Genomic DNA, 20,942 nt, shown 5'->3' on the forward strand with positions numbered 1-20,942 from the left:
TTGAAAACCTATGAACTGTAATAAGAGCTAGACTTGGAAAAATGAAGTGTTTGTAAAAGGTACTTTTAATATTCAATATAATAAGTCATGTTTCATGCCTAATTAAAAGAGATATGTCAAAATCTTGTGGACTTGAAGCCAAATATTGTAATGCAATGACTAATGCAGCTTACATACATCATTTTAAAAGTTTTTAAAGATGTAAAAACGCATAAGATATATTTTATGTCAATAAACATAATGATTTTACTTTGTTTTGATAAATTTGCACGTATTTCTATGTAAAGTTAAGGATTTTGGCTTTAGTGACTTCCAAGGTCCATTCTAATACTAAATCTGATACTATGATTCTTTGGATTGAGGTAGATTTACCTTATCTGCAATAGGAAAATACCTCCTCAATCTAAACTTTGTGAATCATTGGGAATAACAATTCTTAATCAAAGGAGTCCTGCTCCATTTGTGAACAAAATCTTGCCTTTTAAAACCTGACCCACTAAGGACCACTCTTGAAAATGTGTGGGATTAAGGAATACAGTCACATCCCTTACCTGAAATTCCAAAAAACTAAGAGGTAACCTGGTATTATTTGCTAATTATGATACTGTCAATGATTACTGAGCTAAGGAAAATTAATAGGAGTTCCTCACAAATAAATATTTTACAATTCTGGTTCAAATTCTCTCTTTTAAGGTTGTAAATAATTAACAAAAGGTTTTTATTTCCTGCTCTCTTCCACCCTTGGTTGATGTCTCCATAAAATAAGTAGTCACCTTATTTTTCTATAATAACATGTTTTCCTCTGTTTGTCTTTTAAATCTCTTTATAACCTGTCATTTCATTTCTTTTCCAGTCTTCTCATTCCTTATTCCCCTCTATGTATTATGTGATCTAGTGATATTGGCAAATGTATATGATCTATTTGACTATCAATTGTAATCTTCCTATGAGGTATAGGGCAGCCTCTGCTAATGAATAGAGAAATATGGACCCACATTAGGTTAAATAGTCTACCTTATTTTTGCTTGAAGCTGGTATAGGATTGGACATAGATATCAGAGCGTTATTGAGCCTTGCCCATCCTTTAATAACTAATCTAAACACCTATTGTCTTTTATACTAACTAAACCCATGTCTTAATGAGAGGAAATCCTTGAGGATTTGACAACTGGTGAATTTTAAAAATTATTTATTTATTTTTAAAGCTTTTTTTTTTAAAGTTTTTAATTCCAAATTCTCTCCCTGCCTCTTACCCCTCCCCCACCCACTCAGAAAATAATCAATATATCAATTATATATGTGAAATCATGTAGAACAAATTTTCATATTAGCCAGAATGTTTTTAAAAAGCAAGTAAAACAAAGTGAGAAAATTATACTTCAATTTATACTCAGAGTTCATTGAACTGATGTTTTTTTTAAATCTCAATTTTTATATCTTTTCAATTTTCCTTGGAGGAGGTGTATTACAAAATGTGTGTAAGGAGAAAAGTGAAAGAAATGTAATCTTATCAGGCAGAGAGGAGATGTGGGACACTTCATATTTTAGTATATACGTAGCAATGGATTTGGAATCTGAAGAACTGGGTTTGAGTTCTGGCTCTATCATTTAAGAGCTTTGAGGGCTCAAACAAAATCACTTCAGACTTCATATTCCTCAATTGTAACATTCATTCATTCATTTGTTTATTCATTCAACAAATAATTATTAAGCTGTTATTGTACACAGAGCACTAATCTGGGTACAAGAAAAGATTTAAAAAAAAAACACTCAAGTGAATTACTTACCTATTCTGAGCAATACAATGATCCATGACAATTCTGAAGGACTTCGAATGAAAAATGCTTTCTATCGCCAGAGAAAGAATTGATGATGTCTGAACATAGATTGAAGCAACTTTTTTTTTCACTTTATTTTTCCTGAGTTTTTTTTTTGTCTATGTTTTCTTTCACAACATGACTATTATGGATATGTTTTACATGACTACACATTTATAACCTTGCCTTCGCAATGAGTGGTCATGGAGAGAGAGAAAGGGAGAGAATTTAGAACTCAAAGTTTTAAAAACAGATGTTAAAAAAAATTTAAGCTCCATTAGGGAAGGGGAAAAAAGACAAAAACGAAAACCCAACAACACTTAAATAAGACATCATTTCTATACTCATAGTAGGGACTCCATATTGTTGTGGTTGAGTTGTTTCAGTCATACACCAATTTTTGTGACCCCATTTGGGGTTTTCTTGGCAAGGAAATCAGAGTGGTTTGTTATTTTCTTCTGCAGTTCATTTTACAAATGAGGAAACTGAGGCAAAATGTTTAAGTGACTTGTACAGGGTCACACAGCTAGTGTCTGAGGCCAGATTTGAACTCACAATGACTCCAGGCCAGGCAGAACCTAGTTGAGGGTAAGGGGAGGATACATGCATAGAAATAGGGTCAATAACTATAATAATTCTGCAGTAATCATTGAGGAGAATTGAAAATGGCAATCTTGTAAGAGCTGTACAGATAAAACTTTGATTTCTGATTGTGGGAGTCAGGGAAGGGTACTCTGTCTACCTCCTGAGGTTGCTTGAGAATCAAGGGAGATAATGTATGTAAAAACACTTTACAAACTATAAAATGTTATGCAAATGTTAAGAGATTCATAACTACAGCAACCATTAGATTGCTGAGTATTTGGAGAAGATATCAGAAAAATAAGGTGGCTTTTCGGAAAGATGTGAGAGATGAACTCTCAGAAGTGAAGCCTCCTCAAGGGTCAATAATTCTCGATTATTGCTTTCAAAATCCTCCCCTGCTCAGACCCTGTTTTTAAGCACATAACAGAAAGAATAAGCCCTGCCCCCAACCTGAACTGTTTGCCTTTAGCTTCCCTCCTTACTCTTGTCTCTGGGATAAGGGAAAAGGGGGTTGGGGAGAGGAGATTGCAATGGATTTCCCAGGAATTACCTAACTCATGAGAATTCAGCCCTAAACCCCTCCTGATCATCACACCACTGCTAGGTCAGCATTAGGTTTACTAACCTTGTTTCCTTGTCTTTTAATTTTCACACCTAGAATGTAAGCCGGCCTCCCAGTTAATGGGAGTAAAGGATAGTAGTGGGTGAAGGCTTTTGCATTAGGGTATATAATCTCATTTTGCTTTCTGTGCAGTGCCTCTCTCCTCCTGGAAGTATATGGAGGAAGCAGACGCCCCTTCTTGTGAGATTGTAATAAAAGTAACTTTTGCTTTCCACCTGGAGAAGTCTCTGGGTTTAATTTGGGTTAGGGTTGCTGTCCCACACAAAAAATAATTTCACCCTACTACAGAATTTTGCAGTGTATTCTCCTGATATATACTCAGACTTTGACAAGGCAACAAAAAAACTTTCCTTCTTGAATTCACTGGATTTTTACCATGTGTATCCTTAAAAAGAATCAGATATTATAAATTCCTGTGCCTTTGTCCTGAATATACCACCCTGGGATGTATTGGAGCTAGCTAGACCTAGTTTATGAGAACTGATTGATAAATTTTTCAGCATGAGCATTTACATGTCAAAAATCAAGAAACACTACAAATAGGGGGTGGATTTATTGTTTTGTTGATAGTTTAGACTTAAGAAGGTGATGGAGAAAAAGCTAATAATACAGATTAAATTTAAGAGTGAGTCCATGTGTACATTTTCCCCTAGATCTGATGGGGTTGGGATCTGGGCCCTAGAAAGGAAAAACCCTGGGAAACCACATGGCAGAATCTCTGCCATTTGCCTGAGGCTATAATCCCATTAACTGGCCTTTCATTGTGGCTACACCCAATCTCCCCTCCATTGTCTTACTTCCCTATGGCCCCTGGCCATTTCCCATATTTAATCCTAGTTAGGCTCCATTGTCCAGGTCCCAGGAGTTCTGTTCACCCCAGTTTACTGGCCATTCCCATCCAGATCTCCTTAGACCCCTCCTCTGGTCACCCCAAACTACTTGGCCACTCCTAGATCCCTCCCACAGTCTTTCTGTATATAAGGTCCATCTTGTCTCCATTAAGATGCTTATATTCCTAAAATCTAGCCACTGCTGGAATTCTTATAATCTAGCCACTGCTTATTCATGTTCAGAGTCCTTAAGAGTCTGCCCAACATGATGGATGTTCTAATAAACCTTGTCTTTGGCTAAAAGAAGGCTTGGGTTGAATTCTTTTAGGCAGGACTCACATGTTGTGATTTTGGGGTCCCAGGACCCCTGAATCCCTAAACCACATCAGATCCTGTTGTTAAATATTTCCCAGCACACCAGTGACACCACTAATACTATCTCTTTACAAAATTATCAAAGGAGAAAAATCCCAGTAGTTTCATTCATTCATTTATTCATTCACTCGGCAACATTCATTAAGCATATCTTCCATGCCTGTTTAAGGTATAAATTAAAAAAAAATAATAATAATCCCTGCCCTCAAGGAGTTTGTTTTATTAGAACACATATTGAAATGACATGTCAACAGAAAAGTGAATACACAGTATATACAAAGTAATTGGTGTTGGTAGGTATCTACATGGAAATGATGGGGATGGGATCTGAACCCCTAAAAGTAAAAGACCATGTCTTTGGGATCTGCCAGAAGGAAAAACCTAAAAAAGAAAAACTTTGGACTTTCCCACATGGCCAAATCTCTGGCATTCGCCTGAGGCTGTAATCCGTCAACTGGCCTTTCACTGTGGCTATATCCAATCTCCCAATTCTCTGTTACCCTTAACCTAACCTGGTCCTCCATTGTCTTACCTCCCTATGGCCCCAAGCAATTTCCCACTCTTAATCCTAGCTAGGCTCCATTCTCTCTTAGCCACTTGGTCCAGGTCCCTGGCATTCCATTACCTCACTGTCCCTGCAGACTACTTGGCCACTCCTAGATCTCTCCCATAGTCTTTCTGTGTATAAGGTCTATCTTGTCTCCATTAAGGTGCTCAGATTCTTAAAATCTAGCCAATAGCTCACTAATGTTGAGACTCCTTAAGAGTCTACCCAATATGACACATGTTCTAATAAACCTTGTCTTTTCTTGTATTTTTTTCCCTTTTTTAGGCAATTGGGGTTAAGTGACTTGCCTAGGGTCACACAGCTAGTTAAGTGTCAAGTGATTGGTCTGAGGTCAGATTTGAACTCAGGTCCTCCTGACTTCAGGGCTGGTGCTGCATCCACTGTGCCACCTAGCTGCCACTTAAACCTTGTCTTTGGCTGAAAGAAGACTTGGGTGGAATTCTTTCAGGCAAGACTGTGTTGTGATTTTGGGTTCCCAGTACCCCAGCACCCCTAAACTTCAACAGAAATGCATATGTGTGAGAGAGAACACAGGTCTAATATGAAGGATAATTTGTTAACAATAGAATCGGATTCTATAGCATGTAAGATAGAGTGGGACAGGAATATGGAATGATAAAGCTAAAATGGATGGGGACTGTGAGAGGTAGCCAGAGAAAGTGGCACTGGCTTAAGCAGTATGTGACTAAGCAGTCTGAATGGAGCTATAGGACAATAGACTGTTATATAATTTATAGTAACTGTAGCTATGTTGATTTATTTATTAATTCCTAAGTAAGAAGTGGATATGGGAAAGAAAGCATATATGGTAAAAATGTCAATGAAAAATCCTTGGTCCTGCTTGATGGTTAAGGAAAGAGTCCATAGAGTTCTGGGATCTGTTTATAGATGGTGTGAGGCTGACATAAAAGAAAGGAATACGGTATAGTCTTGCATTCTAACTTCAGGTTAAGCCACCAAATCTCCTAGCTCACAGGAATCTGTCTGACATACATTCATTCACTTTAGGACCACTTTAATCTTCTTTTTGCTAGGTTTCCTGTTGGGTCCCTAAAATCCATTATCTCTCTAAATTCATTTTTCAATGGCTGAATCTCTGAGACTGAGGGGAGTAAGAATGAACAGAGACTACAAATTGGATGACATACATCTAGTCTTTGTTTCATGGCTTTCCTTAAAAGCAAACAAACAAAAAATGAAATTAGCCTAGAGACTTTACTTTTTCTTGAATTCAGGATATCCTGTATAAAGAATAACAATGTTTGTTCTATCAATTTAATTTCATGTGATAAACCTTTTAAATTGAGTAGCTATTGACCCAATAATAACATTGTTAGGACCATTTCTTGAAAATGTTATCCAAAACAAAAGAATTTATCTACTCAAAGAGTTCCGTAGCAGTATTTTATATAATTGCCAAAAAAAAAATCAAACAATGCTAGAAGCAACCTACATTTTAAAAACAGAGGAAAGGCTAAATTATGGTGTATTATCATAATAGAAAGCTATAATGTCATTAAGAGTAGCTTATAGTTATGCAGTGCTTTAAGATATTTGCAAAGCATTTTACATAAATTAGCTGGTTTGAGCCTCACAACATTCCTATGAAGTAAGTACTATTTTTAATCATTGTTTTAGAGATGAGGAAATTGAGGCAGAGAGAGGCTTATCCATTGTGATGTAGGTAATAATTATCTGACATAAGATTCAAATCCATGTCTTTCTCCCTCTAACTACAGCTCTCTCTCCGCTGTGCAACACTGCTTCTCATTAAGAATGACAAATATAAGCAATGCAAAGAAATCTAGAAACACCTTTATGGAACACGAAGTATGACCACAGAACAAGCAAAGTGAATGAGAATGAATGGATAAACAAAGAATCCAGATGCAGATTGTAAGGGCTGACTGGAAAAAAATGTTCTTTTTTGTCATGGATGGAAATTAATTCAGATGTCAATAGTTACTAAACAAGTTCAGTTGGTTGCACAATATTAAATGTTTGATGAAAGATTTTTTGAAAAAAGCTAACCTTTTTTTCAAACTAAAAAGTATATTAACTAAGTTTGTGCTTATAGCATATTTTTACAAACCCTACTCCTCTTCTTTTTTTGACCAGAGAGATGGGACAAGCACTGAAATGGGAGGCAGGAGACCTTCATTAGGAGACAATTAGACGAGGTGATCTCAAAGCTTCCTTTCAGTTATTTTAGCTTTTCTGGTCTGGGATTTGTCTTTTTCTGGAACCCTGCCTCATTCATCTCAGTTCAGCTAAGTAACTTAGTGGATAGAATGGTGAGTCTGGGGTCAGGAAGTTGTTCAGTTATTTCAGTCGTGTCTGACTCTTCATGACTCCATTTGGACAGAGATACTGGGGTAGTTTGCCATGTCCTCCTCCAGCTCATTTTACAGAGGAAGAAACTAGAGCAAACAGGGTTAAGTGACTTCCTCAGGGTCACACAGCTAGTAAGTATCTGAGGCCAGATATGAACTTGGAAAGATGAGTCTTCCTGATTTCAGGCCCAGCATGCTACTTGCTGTCCTACCTAGTTATCTGTGGGGGTGGAAGGGGTGTGTGTGTGTGTGTCAGGAAGACCTGAGTTCAAATCCAGCCTTAAACACTAACTAGCAGTGTGAACCTAGATCTTTATCTGCACTAATTTCTAAAATCAGGATAATGATAGCACCTATTGTTGTGAGGACCAAATAAGATTATATTTATAAAGCACTTTGCAAAGTCACTGCCACATAGTAGGTTTGTTTCTTTTCTTCTCTCCCTTTTTCCTCCTTAAAGATCTTCTGGCAAGAATTTACTCAGATCAAATTCTGAAAGCGATTGGTACTCTAAATTGGCCTGTCTTATGAGAATTAATCCATCCTCAACATCCCTCCCCGCAAAAACAAAAACAAAACTCACATAAACAAAACTAGCTTTTTGTAACAATAATGAAAAGTCATTTTTGTGGGGGGTGAGAAGGTGTGAGATTATAGATCTAGAGTTGGTAAGGACCTTACAGGCCATCTTGTCTAACCTCCTAATGTTTCATGAGTAAAGAGGGAGAAAGATGCTTAAAGGGAAAGGCAGGATTTGAATCCAAGATCTTGTGTGCCAAATCTAACACTCTGTCCACTTTATTATGCTAACTATCCTAAAAACCTCCCATAGAATCGCTCTATAAATACAGGGACAATACAACTGGCCTGGCATACATGGATTATTCCCATAGCGTGAAAATAGGGGAGAGCTGGGAATCTGAAACTAAGCTTCCTGTTCTTTCCCCTGAGCTACACCAACTCTCCTTGTTTTCTTGACTAGGAGAGAAAAAGAATAGGAAAAATGATTTCTAAGTTATCTGGGTTGGAGTCGGGGTAGCATATAAACAAAAGCTTTTATCCAAAAAGGAAAAGAGAATAAATGAAAATCAGTATTTTCTCAGGATAGACAGCTGCAGCGTTGCGTTCATAGGATATAGTCACTAGATGGAGCCATAAGAGCACTGCATAGACTAACCTCTTCCCGTGCTCAGAACGTTAGGGAAATTGTGTTTAAACCCCAAACAGGTTAAACATTGAAGAAATTAAGTAAAACCAAGTGATGAGGAATTCTCAGGATGAACGCAACCCTATGGTTATTAGGAGGAAAGGTAATTAAGTTAGAAACTGATTCATGCTAGGTTTTTGTTGTGGGTTTGTTGTTTTTTGTGTGTTTTTGGTTCTTTTTTTTTAAATTTCCCCAATATGATAAAATCAAATTATTTGTTTGATCAAGGTAGAAAGTAACGAAAATGCCACAAGAAATTTAGTTAATATATATTTTCTTTTTTGTTCCTTTTTTGGGGACCCATTTTGAATGGGTGTTTGAAATACTACATTTATTATTCATATAAAATAAGATATTTTTCTCAGGAATATGAGCTATAAAGCACATTAGCTTTTAAAAAGGGAAATGGATATGAATTACTGTAAGCATTATAGACGGGCTATTATTGACCGGCAGTCAAAACTGACTGCAGTTTGTTATATGTATTATCTTGCTCTAGAAGAAATTTCCTAAAACTCTAATGATGCACTTAAGAGCACTCTCAAGGGAACAGAAACAGTAATATCGTAGGGATGGGGGTGGAAGCTTCATCCAAAGTCATAGTGAGATAAGTTGTGGGGGGTTTCAAAATGGTCATTGACTCTGGGGGATGCCCTAGAAAATGGTTCAAGTGGACAATTTTTTTAAGAGGTTGGGGAAAAAAAATTGTTGTTTCTTCCCGGCCCTCAACAATTTAGTCCAAAGGATGCTTACTTTCTTTTTGTTGGTCTTTGTTTGACTTTAATTCCAAGGAAGAGAAAGAGGGAAAGGAGATGAGATTTGAGAGACTATGAATTAAATACTTTTGAATGAAAAAAGTTCCCCTATGGATACAGACTTTGTATATTTGTATCATTTTTGGAGGCAGTATTGTATGCATTTCATCAAAACCATGTAGAGAACTCACCACAGAGTTAGGAATATATATTTGCCCTTCAAGCAGAAATTCAATTCATGTCAAAAGGCTTGCCTATAGCTTGTTTTCAAATAAGAAATCACTTATGTTTATCTTACCTCTGGGGAAACTTTGCAAAAAAAAAAGGAAGGAAGCAAGGAAAGAAAGAAGAAAGGAAGGAAAAAGAAGAAAGAAAAAGAAAATAAGAAAAAAGAAAGTAAGAAAGAAACCCAAATCACTATAAATTCATCTTTCTCTACTAGGGATTAAATATAAGTTAATAGTGAAGTGAGTGCAGCCTCCGTGTGTGAAGCTTCCAAGTGCTTCCGTGGGGCTGCCGTCTACTGCTGGATGAGAGTATTTGCCCTTCCTTTCATTCCCAACAACCTGTCACAAAGTAGAATGTAAAACCGAGGTCCCTCCGCTTTCTCAAAGCCATATTCCTTTAAGATGATGTAATAGTCATTTCCCTGGATGGTTTCTTGCCTGCACTGCTGAAACAACAGCAGCTGAACTGCACTGGGAACTGTGGAGCCACCCAGCTCAGCAGACAGAGCCGCGGAGGGAGAGAGTCAGCCAAACAACTCAGCCGCCTTAGCCAGCCTGCCTTCTCTCTCGCTGCAGGCTGGCCCTTTCACAACCTTGCTGGGAACATGGGAGCCTATTTGCCCTTGCTGGCAGGTAGGATGACTATCTGGGATCTCATCAAAACAAGGCTGGCTTTCTTTCTGATTCTAGGGTTTCTGGAAATCTTGTGAGCCAAGGTCCCTCTTGCAACTCCCATTTTACGGATTATTATTATTATTATTATTGTCATTATTTTTAGGGAGAGGTTTTGGTTAAGTATTACTGTTTTGCTTTTCCCCTTCCCCCTCCCCATTACCCACCACCGTCAACTTTCTGTGACTTGTTTTAACTTGAGATTGGAAGTGGATTTTTTTGCCCCCAAGAGTATATCTCTTGGCACTTTTCATTGATATTTCTGTTCTTTCCCTGATTGGGATTTGATATGAACTGGACTCAGTGTAGCTGTAAATTCTGATTGCTTTGCAAATGGGTATTCCTTCACAAGAACTGGGTCTCAGACTCTCACTAAGGTAAGCTTTTAGGCTGGTTGCCTCTCCTGCCCAGCTTGAAATCAGTACCTTTTAAAAGTTGAAATATCTGTTCTTTTTTATGCAGAATTATAAATATGCATGTATTCATTAATCACTGCTAGAGGGGGAGGTGAATATGCAAGAATTCAAATATCGTGTGAGATGCACAATTTGAGTTGAAGCATGGCTAAATCTGTTCTTTCTGGGTTTATATAAATTAACATTTCTTCCTCCTTTTTCTCCCTCCTCTTTCTTCCCCTTCCTCCTCCTCTTCCTCCTCCTCCTCCCCCTCCTTTTCCTCCCCTCATCATACTCTTCTTCTTCTTCTTCCTCCTTCTCCTCCTCTTCCTCCTCTTCCTTCTCTCCTTCTGCTCCTCCTCCTCTTCCTGCTCTATGCTTTGTATTTCTCTTCTCACCTCTCCTCTCTTCCTCCCTCTTTCTCTTCTTTTTTTTTCATTCCATCTCTCTTCTACTTTTGATTTTAATGACTTGTGGTGTTTGAGGAAATAATTTCTATCGTTTCCCCCCCTCCAGACAGATCCATGAATAATTGTAGACTTGGCATGACCTTGCAGTCTGAGGTTGATGGAAGATATGATGTAGATGAGTTAATTACATTCCATGAAGTAACTGTATATTACCAGTTAGTGTTTCAGCTACTTTTTCTGCATCAATGATATGTTCGCCTATGGGCAATTCTAATTTTTTTTAAAATTTTTTATTTCTTATAGAATATATTGGAGAAAACAGGAGATTCTTTTAAATGTGTGGAACCCTTTTCCTTACTCTCTACTAAGCTGATGCAAAGGGTTGGGCTATAATTCCATTGGATTACATCTTTTAAAACTAAATAAAAGACAATGGCTCTGAGTGGAAATTGCAGGAGTTACCATCTTTCAAAAGAACAAGGGACAGTTCCCAACTCCTTCCCTGAGGTTGTGGAACTAAATGTTGGGGGCCAAGTTTATTTCACTCGCCATTCCACCTTAGTAAGTATCCCTCACTCTCTTCTGTGGAAAATGTTTTCCCCCAAGAGAGACAGTGCTAATGAACTAGCCAAGGACTCCAAAGGAAGATTCTTCATTGACAGAGATGGATTCTTGTTCCGCTACATACTGGACTATCTCAGGGACAGGCAGGTAGTTCTGCCTGATCACTTTCCAGAAAGGGGCAGACTGAAAAGGGAAGCTGAGTATTTCCAGCTGCCAGATTTGGTCAAACTCTTGACACCTGATGAGATCAAGCAAAGCCCAGATGAATACTGCCACAGTGATTTTGAGGATATGTCCCAAGGGAGTGACACAAGAATATGTCCACCTTCATCCCTACTTCCTGCTGACCGTAAGTGGGGCTTCATAACTGTTGGCTATCGAGGGTCATGCACCATGGGCCGAGAGGGTCAAGCAGATGCCAAGTTTCGGAGAGTTCCACGTATTTTGGTTTGTGGAAGAATTTCCCTAGCAAAAGAGGTCTTTGGAGAAACTTTAAATGAGAGCAGAGATCCAGACCGTGCTCCAGAGAGATACACTTCCAGATTTTATCTCAAATTCAAACATCTGGAAAGGGCTTTTGATATGTTGTCAGAGTGTGGATTCCACATGGTGGCCTGTAATTCCTCAGTGACAGCTTCTTTTGTCAATCAGTACACAGATGACAAGATCTGGTCCAGCTACACTGAATATGTCTTCTACCGTAAGTACACGAGGTTTTTCAGAGTCTTCTTGGGTCTGTCTATTGGTATGTAAATCAGTTCTATCTTGCGGAATTTGAGAGCGTCAGAGTTTTCAGTTCATCGTCCAAGGTATAATGTCCTAGGATTCTTCAGCCTTGAATTCTACATAGAGTGTCAGAGGTTGTACCTTCTGCCACCATGTCTTTCAAAAGGTAAACTTTTATTCATTTTTTACTAAGATCATGACTTGCTCTAAGGCCTCAGGATCATAAGATGCTAACAAACTTGATACAGGTAACATGCATAATGGGAATGGTTTTTACATATCTAGTTATGTTTTCTTGATTTGCAAAGTTAAACTCAATACGTAGAAGGTGGTGGGCTTTCATGGAGTAGCTTACTTAGTAGGACCTAACAAGGCTTCAGATGTGATGTAGAAGTCTTTAAGCATTTTTCTTGTTGCCAGAACTTCCTGTCTAATAATGAGTGGGTTGCTGAGGACTTAGTTTAATTGTGGGCTTTGAAAACATAAACTGAACTGAGCTAAGTTGTGTGGTCTAGGCTAGGTGGCAGTACAGACTGCTAAAAGTCCCCCTTATCTCCCACCAAGATTGAAATATGGTGGGATTTTTCTTTCTCTTTCTCTGTCTCTTTCTGTCTCTGTCTCTGTCTCTGTCTCTTTCTTTCTCTCTCTCTCCCTCTCCTTCTTTCTTTTTCTTTCTTTCCTTTCCAAATCTGCCATTTGACTCTTACAGTTTGCTCTGTGGATATTGCAACTGTAGCAGCAGCAATAACAGCATCATTCCTCCCCCTCCCCAAACCCCAATCACCACCAAATGCCCTACAGACTTAATTACTGCCAGTCTTCAACAGAAATTCCTCTCAAAAGGTAATAGGTCCTTGAGAAGAGTCAATCTCATTCAGGCACTGTCAGGCTGCTGAGCTGATCCAAGAATAAACAGAGGAGGAAAAAGGAAAAATGAAACTTTCACACTGAGTGGTTTTAATGAGATTCCTTGGAAGTCAGTTCATCTTGACTAACTCAAGACTTTGGAGTCAGAGTACCTTTTATGATGAAATAATAGTTACCTCAAATAAACTAGGAACTATAGGCCGCATAAGAGGAGATACCTAAATTGGGAACTGAAAATACACTGACCTGCCTAGTAGGTTGTTGGTGTTAACTGCTGATTTTAACTGGCTTAAGAATCACCTAAACTCAATGTCATATTTCCTTTTTAGCAGTCCAGATGTGGTTCTTTTAAAAAACTTTCCCCCTCTGTTTACACACTGAATCTGTAATTTGTGTGATTCAAAAACCCAAGGAGGTAATTTCCTACTTCTTTCAACTTTAAAGAACTAAAAGCCTCTGCTTTTATTGAACCCAATCTCTTTTTATAGCAGCATTTATCTATTTAGAGACTTGGTGAAGGGGACAAGAATAACCCTCACTCCCCTTTGAGGCCTTGTTATCCGGTGGATGGTTTGTTGAAGTTAATACTGTGAAGACAACAGAGATGCCAACAGGTAGCGAAGAATGAAATTATGTATCAGGGCTAGAGTGCACTGATGTGTAATAACAACGTGATATGGTCCAACGACCCTATGTGTGGCCTCAATCAGGAGCCTGTGACTTTCCACCTGATAGAGCTTAGCAGCCTGGTACTGCTATTTTTCCTCAGGCAAAACTTCTAATGGTGAAAATATAGCTGTACTAGGGTCCTGGCTGATTACACCTCCCCAAAGTCCCTTTAGGAAGGGAAAATGGCATAATGGATAGAAAGCCGGCCTTGTATTCAGGAAGACCTGGATTCAAGGTGTGTCTTTAGTAAATATTAGCTATGAGACCACAGGCAGGCTACTTGATCTCTCAGTTCTTAAGGCAATTCTCTAAATGCTAAGTGCCACATAGTTGCCAATCTATATTGGCAAAAGGACTTTACACACAGGGAGTGCCCTACGCTGATGAAATCACTCCCTACCTTCCTCCTCTTTCTCTAAAAAAAAGTTCCCTTAGCATCATGACTTAGATTTTCTCAGAACAAACCTGTTCCCTAAACATTTTTGAAAACCATATCGGAAAGCTTAGTTACAGGTCAAATGAAGGCCAAACTATTTATAGCACTTTAATTTTTAAGATTTGAAATCAAGGCATCTTAAGAAGCTTCAGCCGAATGCAAGAAATACTCCTGGGCATACTTAGGAGAGAAATATCTTTTAATAAAGACATATTCAGAAGAAATATAAAAAGAAATCATAAGGAATTTTTCTAAATTATTCCTCCAACTCAAATTGAGACCAAAGTCATGGGAGATGTATTTTTGCCTGTGTGTGAATCGGTATTTTGGGTTTATAGAAATCTTACCCCTCAAAGATGAAGTATTTAGCTTGCTTTGGGAAGCAGCCTCTTTTCCCACAGCTGTATGATGGCTTCTTTCTTGGCTGGTTGCTGGGAGATGGTGGAAGAGCTGTTTGCTTTCCATTTCTCTATGGGCAGGCTAACATAAACAGGGAGGTTCCTTCCACAGTGCAGCCTGTATCTCACATGTGAGATCCGTCTCCTTCATACCCATTTTTCATAACTAAATTTTAACTCTTCCTACATCTTAGGACCAATAAAATTGACAGCTGGCTTTCTAGGGTACATTACTGTTTCTGTGCAGCTGCTTAGCTATAATTATTTAATTAGAAGCTGCCAACTGTGCCTACATAAGCATTAATTCATCAAGCTGTTGTGTCCGGGTTAATGGGCTGGAACCATGCAGGGTGCTATACAGCAACTAGTTAGCATCATGCAAAGAGACACCAAGGAAGAGAACTCGGCTTCCCATTCCACAAGAATAAAGCGATCTCCTCCTCAGATATGAGGAATCAACTGCAAAGGCCTTGTTTCTCCCTGAAAACCTGAAGGGAAACTTAAACTGGTTGAGTCTCTGTAACAGCAAAAATAAATGATTATGGAACTTGGTAGGGACCAATATCTTAATGTACAGATTGATTCCACCACCCCCACCACCACCCTCCCACTCCTCCCACTCCCATACATATACCTTTGGTTCCATATTTGTTTCAATTGAAAATTTTATAGGCCAAAACCTCCTAAAGACTACTCCAGAGAGGGCTATCTTGCCTAACCTTTCTCTACAGTTTCTGTAGAGGAATAATGCTTTGTAATATTAGGCAATCCATTTGAAATCCCAAACTTTCCTCATATGACTCAGTCACTTGGAAGTTAAGTGGTACAACGGATACAGCATAGGGCTTAGAATCAAGAAGTCAAGTTGAAATTCTGCCTCATAAATTTAGTAGTTATGTGAATCTGGACCAGTCACTTAACCTCTACCTCAGTTTCCTTATCTGTAAAATAAGGATAATAATAGCACCTATTGTATGGATAAACCTCACCTGTTGTGAGGTTAAAAAGAAATGATAATTGTAAAGCATTTTGCAAACCTCAAAGTTCTAAGTAAGTACCAGTTATTATTATTAATCATTGATGGGCAACCTAATATAGTTTTGGGACAGTGTTTTGTTTCTCTGAATATTTGTTCATCAACATTTGATTCTAAATCCAAAAACTAATATAGATAGAAAGATGTTAGATGTTTCAAACAAAATGCAAAAGTATATAAATATAAGGTACTCAGGAAAATAATCAAACATATAAACAGGATAAATAACTAGATTTCAACTTTTTGCATACTAAAGAAGTTCGTTTGAATGCCAGAGAAATGGAGGGGAAAAAAAACCAAGCCAAAAAAAGAATAACATCTAAAGCAATCTTGTATCAAAGGGCATAACAGATGCTTCTTAAATGTAAAGTATATATTTTTCTTTCCTTCCCTTTTTATTTAAACTATGAAACATTCACCTTTCTTCACTACCCATAAACACAGAACAATGGGCCCTCTTGAATCTTTCCTCTAAATGAAGTAGGTGATAAGTGGTTTCCAAATGAAAAGCGCTGGGTTTAAACTAGACAGTTAATAACCATGCACACTTTTGAGCACTGAAGTCAGAAGTGCATGGAAATAAATGGAGCTCTTATTCCTAGAGTCATTTGCCAAAGTCTGAGAGAGCAAAACGGCCACTCTAAATTGAAGAGGGAGGAGGCACGTTTCTTTAAGCCCTTCAATGAGCCCTTCTCATAAATGTCAGAAAGTGTTAATGTTCAAAGGATGCAGCCTTCGAGATGTCCACAGTGATATGACTGCTGGCAGAAAATTAATTTGCTGGACTTTTGCTCCCGAAGACATATTTTGCCTTTGCTCATTAGTGGCTCGTAGGTATAGGGCATTCTCTAACCTCATCCCTTCAATGAATGTCTGCTTGTGAGATTTTCTTCCTTCTTTTTCTTCACAAATGAGGATCTTGAGGTTTCAAAAGTTATTCCTGGGAAATTTTTGCCATTTTTCTTACCTGTTTAAGAATTCCATACATTTTAGGGTTTGCCACCTATTGATTTTCAGACTAGTTAATGGCAAATATTGATTGGGACATGAAACTTTGACTGTCAAAGAATCATGCTTCTTAAAACCTATACATTTAACAAACATATTCCTTCTTTGTTTTGCAGCCCTGTTCCTTCTATCCCTGTCCCCTCCGATTCTGTTAGTTTCTGATTCCTTCCTCATGAACCCCTGAGTGACACTGTACTGAGGTGGTAAAGTAGGAAGTAGGCCTCAGTAATAATAACAACAACATCTGGTGTTATTTAGTGCATTAAGGTTAAATACTCTACTTAAGTTATCCCATTGGTCCTTACAACCATGCTATGAGGTAGATGCTTTATTATTCCCATTTTACAGTTGAGAAACTGAGACTCAGAGGGAAGAAATGATTTATTTAGAGTTACCTACTTAATAAGTGTCTGAGGCAAGTTTTGAAACTAAGGGTTCTTGGTACTCAATCCGCTCTACCATGCTTCCTCTCCTTTTAATTATTTATCTGTATCTATAATATAATGTGAGTTATGAAACAGAATTGCAGGAGAGCAGCAGTGTCAAACTCCAATAGAAACAGGAACCACTACTAATCCATCCTCCAGGTCACCTATTGACTTAGTTTGAAAATGTAGTGTTATCTGTGTTTTGTTGTATTTTTATTTATTTTGTTAAATATTTCCCAATTACAGTTTAATCTGGTTTGGCTGTTTGGGAGTGTTATGGGCTGCAGGGGGCTCAGAGCCTTGTATTTGACACCTCTGGCCTAGGGCATTGCTGGAGGTGGAGTGGTAAAGCACGTTATAAGAAGGAAGTGATATCTGCTTAGAATTCTATGGCATGACTAGAGATGGCAATAGAACTCTTGCACATGATCCATAATTTACCTCATGTGGACATTCAGAGTTTCAAAGTAGCAGATATATTTTTCATATGCAGAAAAATAAAAGTCCATTTATTACAGAATAATCATGGGAGGAACAATATAGGATTCCCTGGGGTTGAATCTCCTTGGAACTTGGCCAAGCTGCTTCACTTTTCCGGGTCTCAGTTTCTTCATATGTAAAATGAGGAGGTGGCACCTGGTGAACTTTAATGGTTCCCTTCCCGTTCAAAATTTTCTCTTCCTGTTCTTATGGTTCTTTAAATTATGTCGATTAAAATTTTAATCAGTGCTCCCTACAAAGAGTTAACACTGATAATTTCAAAGTGAAACTCATAGTCCGGGAACTATTTTCTTGTTAATGTGAATGGGCACACTTGGGAAGGAGATGAAATTTGGCCCTTCCAGCATTCTCCCTTTTAAATTTTCTCTGTCCCTCTTCCTTCTTGCTCTCACAATTTCACCCCTTTGTAATCAAAACATGCTCTTACGAAAGCAATTATAATTCTTACCTCAGGATGAAGGTAGTGTTAAATTGTAGACAGAGCGTTGGCTCTAGACATGGTTCCCTCTCTACCTGTGTGATTTTGAGTAAGGTACTTCCCCTATTTAGGGCTCAGTTTCTTCTTTGTAAATTAAGCTGGTTTAGCTTAGAAATTCTTTAGGTCCCTTTTATCTCTAAAATTCCAAGTCACGTTGTTATTTTGGTTAAGAATATTTATATTCTATGATTCTCACTCACTGGGGAATGATAGAATGTCTCCTGGAGAGGTATCTGAAGAGGGCAATAATGTCTTTTCTGGTCTTCCAAGTATCCAACAGAAGTTTCTTCCTTTTCTATCTGAATGTAATGTTAATCTTGTACTCCACAAGGAGCGATACTTCAGGAGTGGCGAACCTGCAGCACTGAGGCCACATGTGGCCTTCTAGGTCCTTGGACATGGTACTTTTGACTGAGTCCAAGTTTTACGAACTAATCCTTTTATGAAGGGGGTTTGTTCTGTGAAGTTTGGATTCAGTCAGAGGGCCACACTTGAGGACCTAGGGCCACATGTGGCCTTGAGGCCGTAGGTTTTCCCCCTGTCCAGGATGCTTATTGTATTCTCCTTGAAATAATAGCTCACTTTTATATAGCACTTTGAGGTTTATGAAGATTTTTCTCCCCCCATTGCCCTAGTAGCCCCATAAGACAAGTATTATTGTTGTTTGTCTAACAAATGTTCATAAAGTGAATGAAATATGGCTCAGGGAAGTTAAGAGAGTGAACCACACTTACTCATGGAGAAATCGTGGGAATTAGATGATCCCAGGCACCCTTAGACCAGGTCCAAAATTATTTCCACTACACAAGGTTACCTTTTGATAAGAACAGTGACAGGGGCATTACCTTTCCCTTATATACAGAGGGTGATGCTATCTTTAGAATTGGGCTTGATGTAGAATGGAAAAGCATTTATTAAATACTGACTATGTACCAGGCACAATGCCAAGCACTGGGCTATAAATATAAGCAAGCAAAAACTTCCTTGCTAATAAGGGGCTTATGTTTTAGTAGGGGAGTGATGGCCAGGGAGGAGTATTTTTAATATTTTTTAATTACTGTTTTCAGAGATATAGTAAATAAGAGGGAGAGGCAGGAAAGGGGGTACCCTCGAAGGCATGGCATGGAGACAATAAATCTGGGTCCAGGCTGCATATGATGAATACTCACTAAGCAGAAATACAGAATATCTAGGCATGAACTTGGAGTACTGGGTTGGAGATGGAGGCTGGCAACATGAAGGTGGCTATGATGGGTCTCTGATGGGTCTGAGTCCAAACACTATCATATTCGCAGTATCTCTTTTTTCCTCCAACATTATCCTTTCATGTCAATCAAATGATTTTGGCCAAATTAAAAAAATTCTTGCAACCTGATCATTTATTTCTTAAAAAACAAACATATATTTTGATTCTTAAACATTGCTCTGATTTCCCAATACTGCCCTTAATAGAGCCTTCCACATAATGAAGAAGCTAATCAATATACCAAGTGTGTCTTACAGTCTGTGCCTCACTCCATACCTTTCTCCCTAGAGGAGAGAAATGTTTTTCATTATCACTCCTCTGGAGTCAAAATTGGCATTAGTTATTATGTTAGTATGAATTCTGATGTCTTTAGGAGTTCTTTTCCTTTGCATTATCATGGTCATTGTGGGGTTTGTTTTATTGGTTGTACTTTCTTTGATCTGCATCAGTCTATATTATTCTTCCCAACATTCTCTGAATCTTCCCTGCTTATAGTTTCTTATGGTATATTACCATCGTCATCATCATCATCATGATGGATTAGGTATTTACTGTGTACTAGGCATTAAGCTAAGTACTGCCATTACCCGAAGAAAGACAAAAACAGGGTTCCTGCCTTCCAGGAGATCGTATTCTAATGAGGGAAATAATATGCAGATAATAAAATGTATTATCTACTTATATCTGTATGTCTCTATTTCTTTATCTATCAGGTCATCTCAAAGGGGCAGCTAGGTAGTGCAGTGGATAGAGTGGTGGGCCTGGAATCAGGAAGACTCATCTTTGTGAGTTCAAATCCAGCCTGAGACACTAGCTGTGTGCCTCAAACCCTGTTTGCCTCAGTTTCCTCATCTATAAAATGATCTGGAGAAGGAAATGGCAAGCCATTCCCATATCTTTGCCAAGAAAACCCCAAAACAGGCCATGAAGTGTCAGACATGACTGAAAACAGCTAAACAGCAACAAATCTCAGAGGGAAGGTCGTAGGGAAAGGGAATGGGAAAGGTGCACGCAGACTAGGAAAGGTCTGCTGCAGAAAGTGACATCTGAAGTGAGCTGAGCTTCAAAGGAAGCTAGGGATTGTATAAGATGTGAGAAGGGAGAATACATTAGGCATGGGGGACAGCCAGTGCAAATGTATGGAGTTGAGAGATGGAATGCCATTTGTGAGGGACAGCAAGAAGGCTAGTGTGGCTGGATTGTAGAGTATGTGAAAAGGGGCAAACTTTAAGAAAACTGGAAAGTAGGAAGGAGTCAGGTTGTGAGGGATGTTTTATTTTTAAAGGATTTTATGTTTGATCCTAGAGGTAACAGGGAATCACTGGATTTTATCTGAAAGGTAGGAGCTGTGCATTAGGAAGACCACTTGGAATGGGGAGAGACCTGAGATAGGAAGGCCAACTAGAAGACTATTGCAGTAGCCCAGGCATGAGGTATTAGCATGGGAAATGTCTGAATGGAGAGGAAAGGACATCCACATGAGATTTTGTGGATGTAGAAATAAAAAGCCTTGGCAACAGACTGGATATGTGGATAGTGAGAAGCCAAAGATAGCAGTGAGGTCATGAGTCTGGGTGACTGAGTGGTGCTCTGGGCAGAAATAGGGAAGTTGAAAAGGGGAGGATTTTGAGGGAAAGATAGTGAGTTCTGTTTTGGACACATTGAGTTTTGAGATACCATCAGGGCATCCAGTTCAAGATACTCAACAGGCTGTTGGTGATATGAGTGTGATAACGTCAGGAGAAAGATTAGGGCTGGATAATTAGATGAGAGTTATCTGCATATAAAG

General features: G+C 38.5%; 1 protein-coding gene across 1 annotated transcript in view; it reads left to right on the top strand.

Moving 5' to 3' along the window:
- Positions 1-9,738: 9,738 nt before the first annotated feature.
- KCTD16 (potassium channel tetramerization domain containing 16) overlaps positions 9,739-20,942 on the top strand; it is a 345,625-nt gene continuing 334,421 nt past the window's right edge. The window contains exons 1-2 of the mRNA XM_021005159.2: positions 9,739-9,952; positions 11,100-12,060. Coding sequence (XP_020860818.1) covers positions 11,229-12,060 — 832 coding nt within the window. The 5' untranslated portion in view covers positions 9,739-9,952; positions 11,100-11,228. The remainder of the gene's footprint in view (positions 9,953-11,099; positions 12,061-20,942) is intronic.

The sequence above is a fragment of the Phascolarctos cinereus genome, unplaced genomic scaffold (genome assembly GCF_003287225.1).
Source record: "Phascolarctos cinereus isolate Bilbo 61053 unplaced genomic scaffold, phaCin_HiC Scaffold_2;HRSCAF=192, whole genome shotgun sequence".
Lineage (NCBI taxonomy): Eukaryota > Metazoa > Chordata > Mammalia > Diprotodontia > Phascolarctidae > Phascolarctos > Phascolarctos cinereus.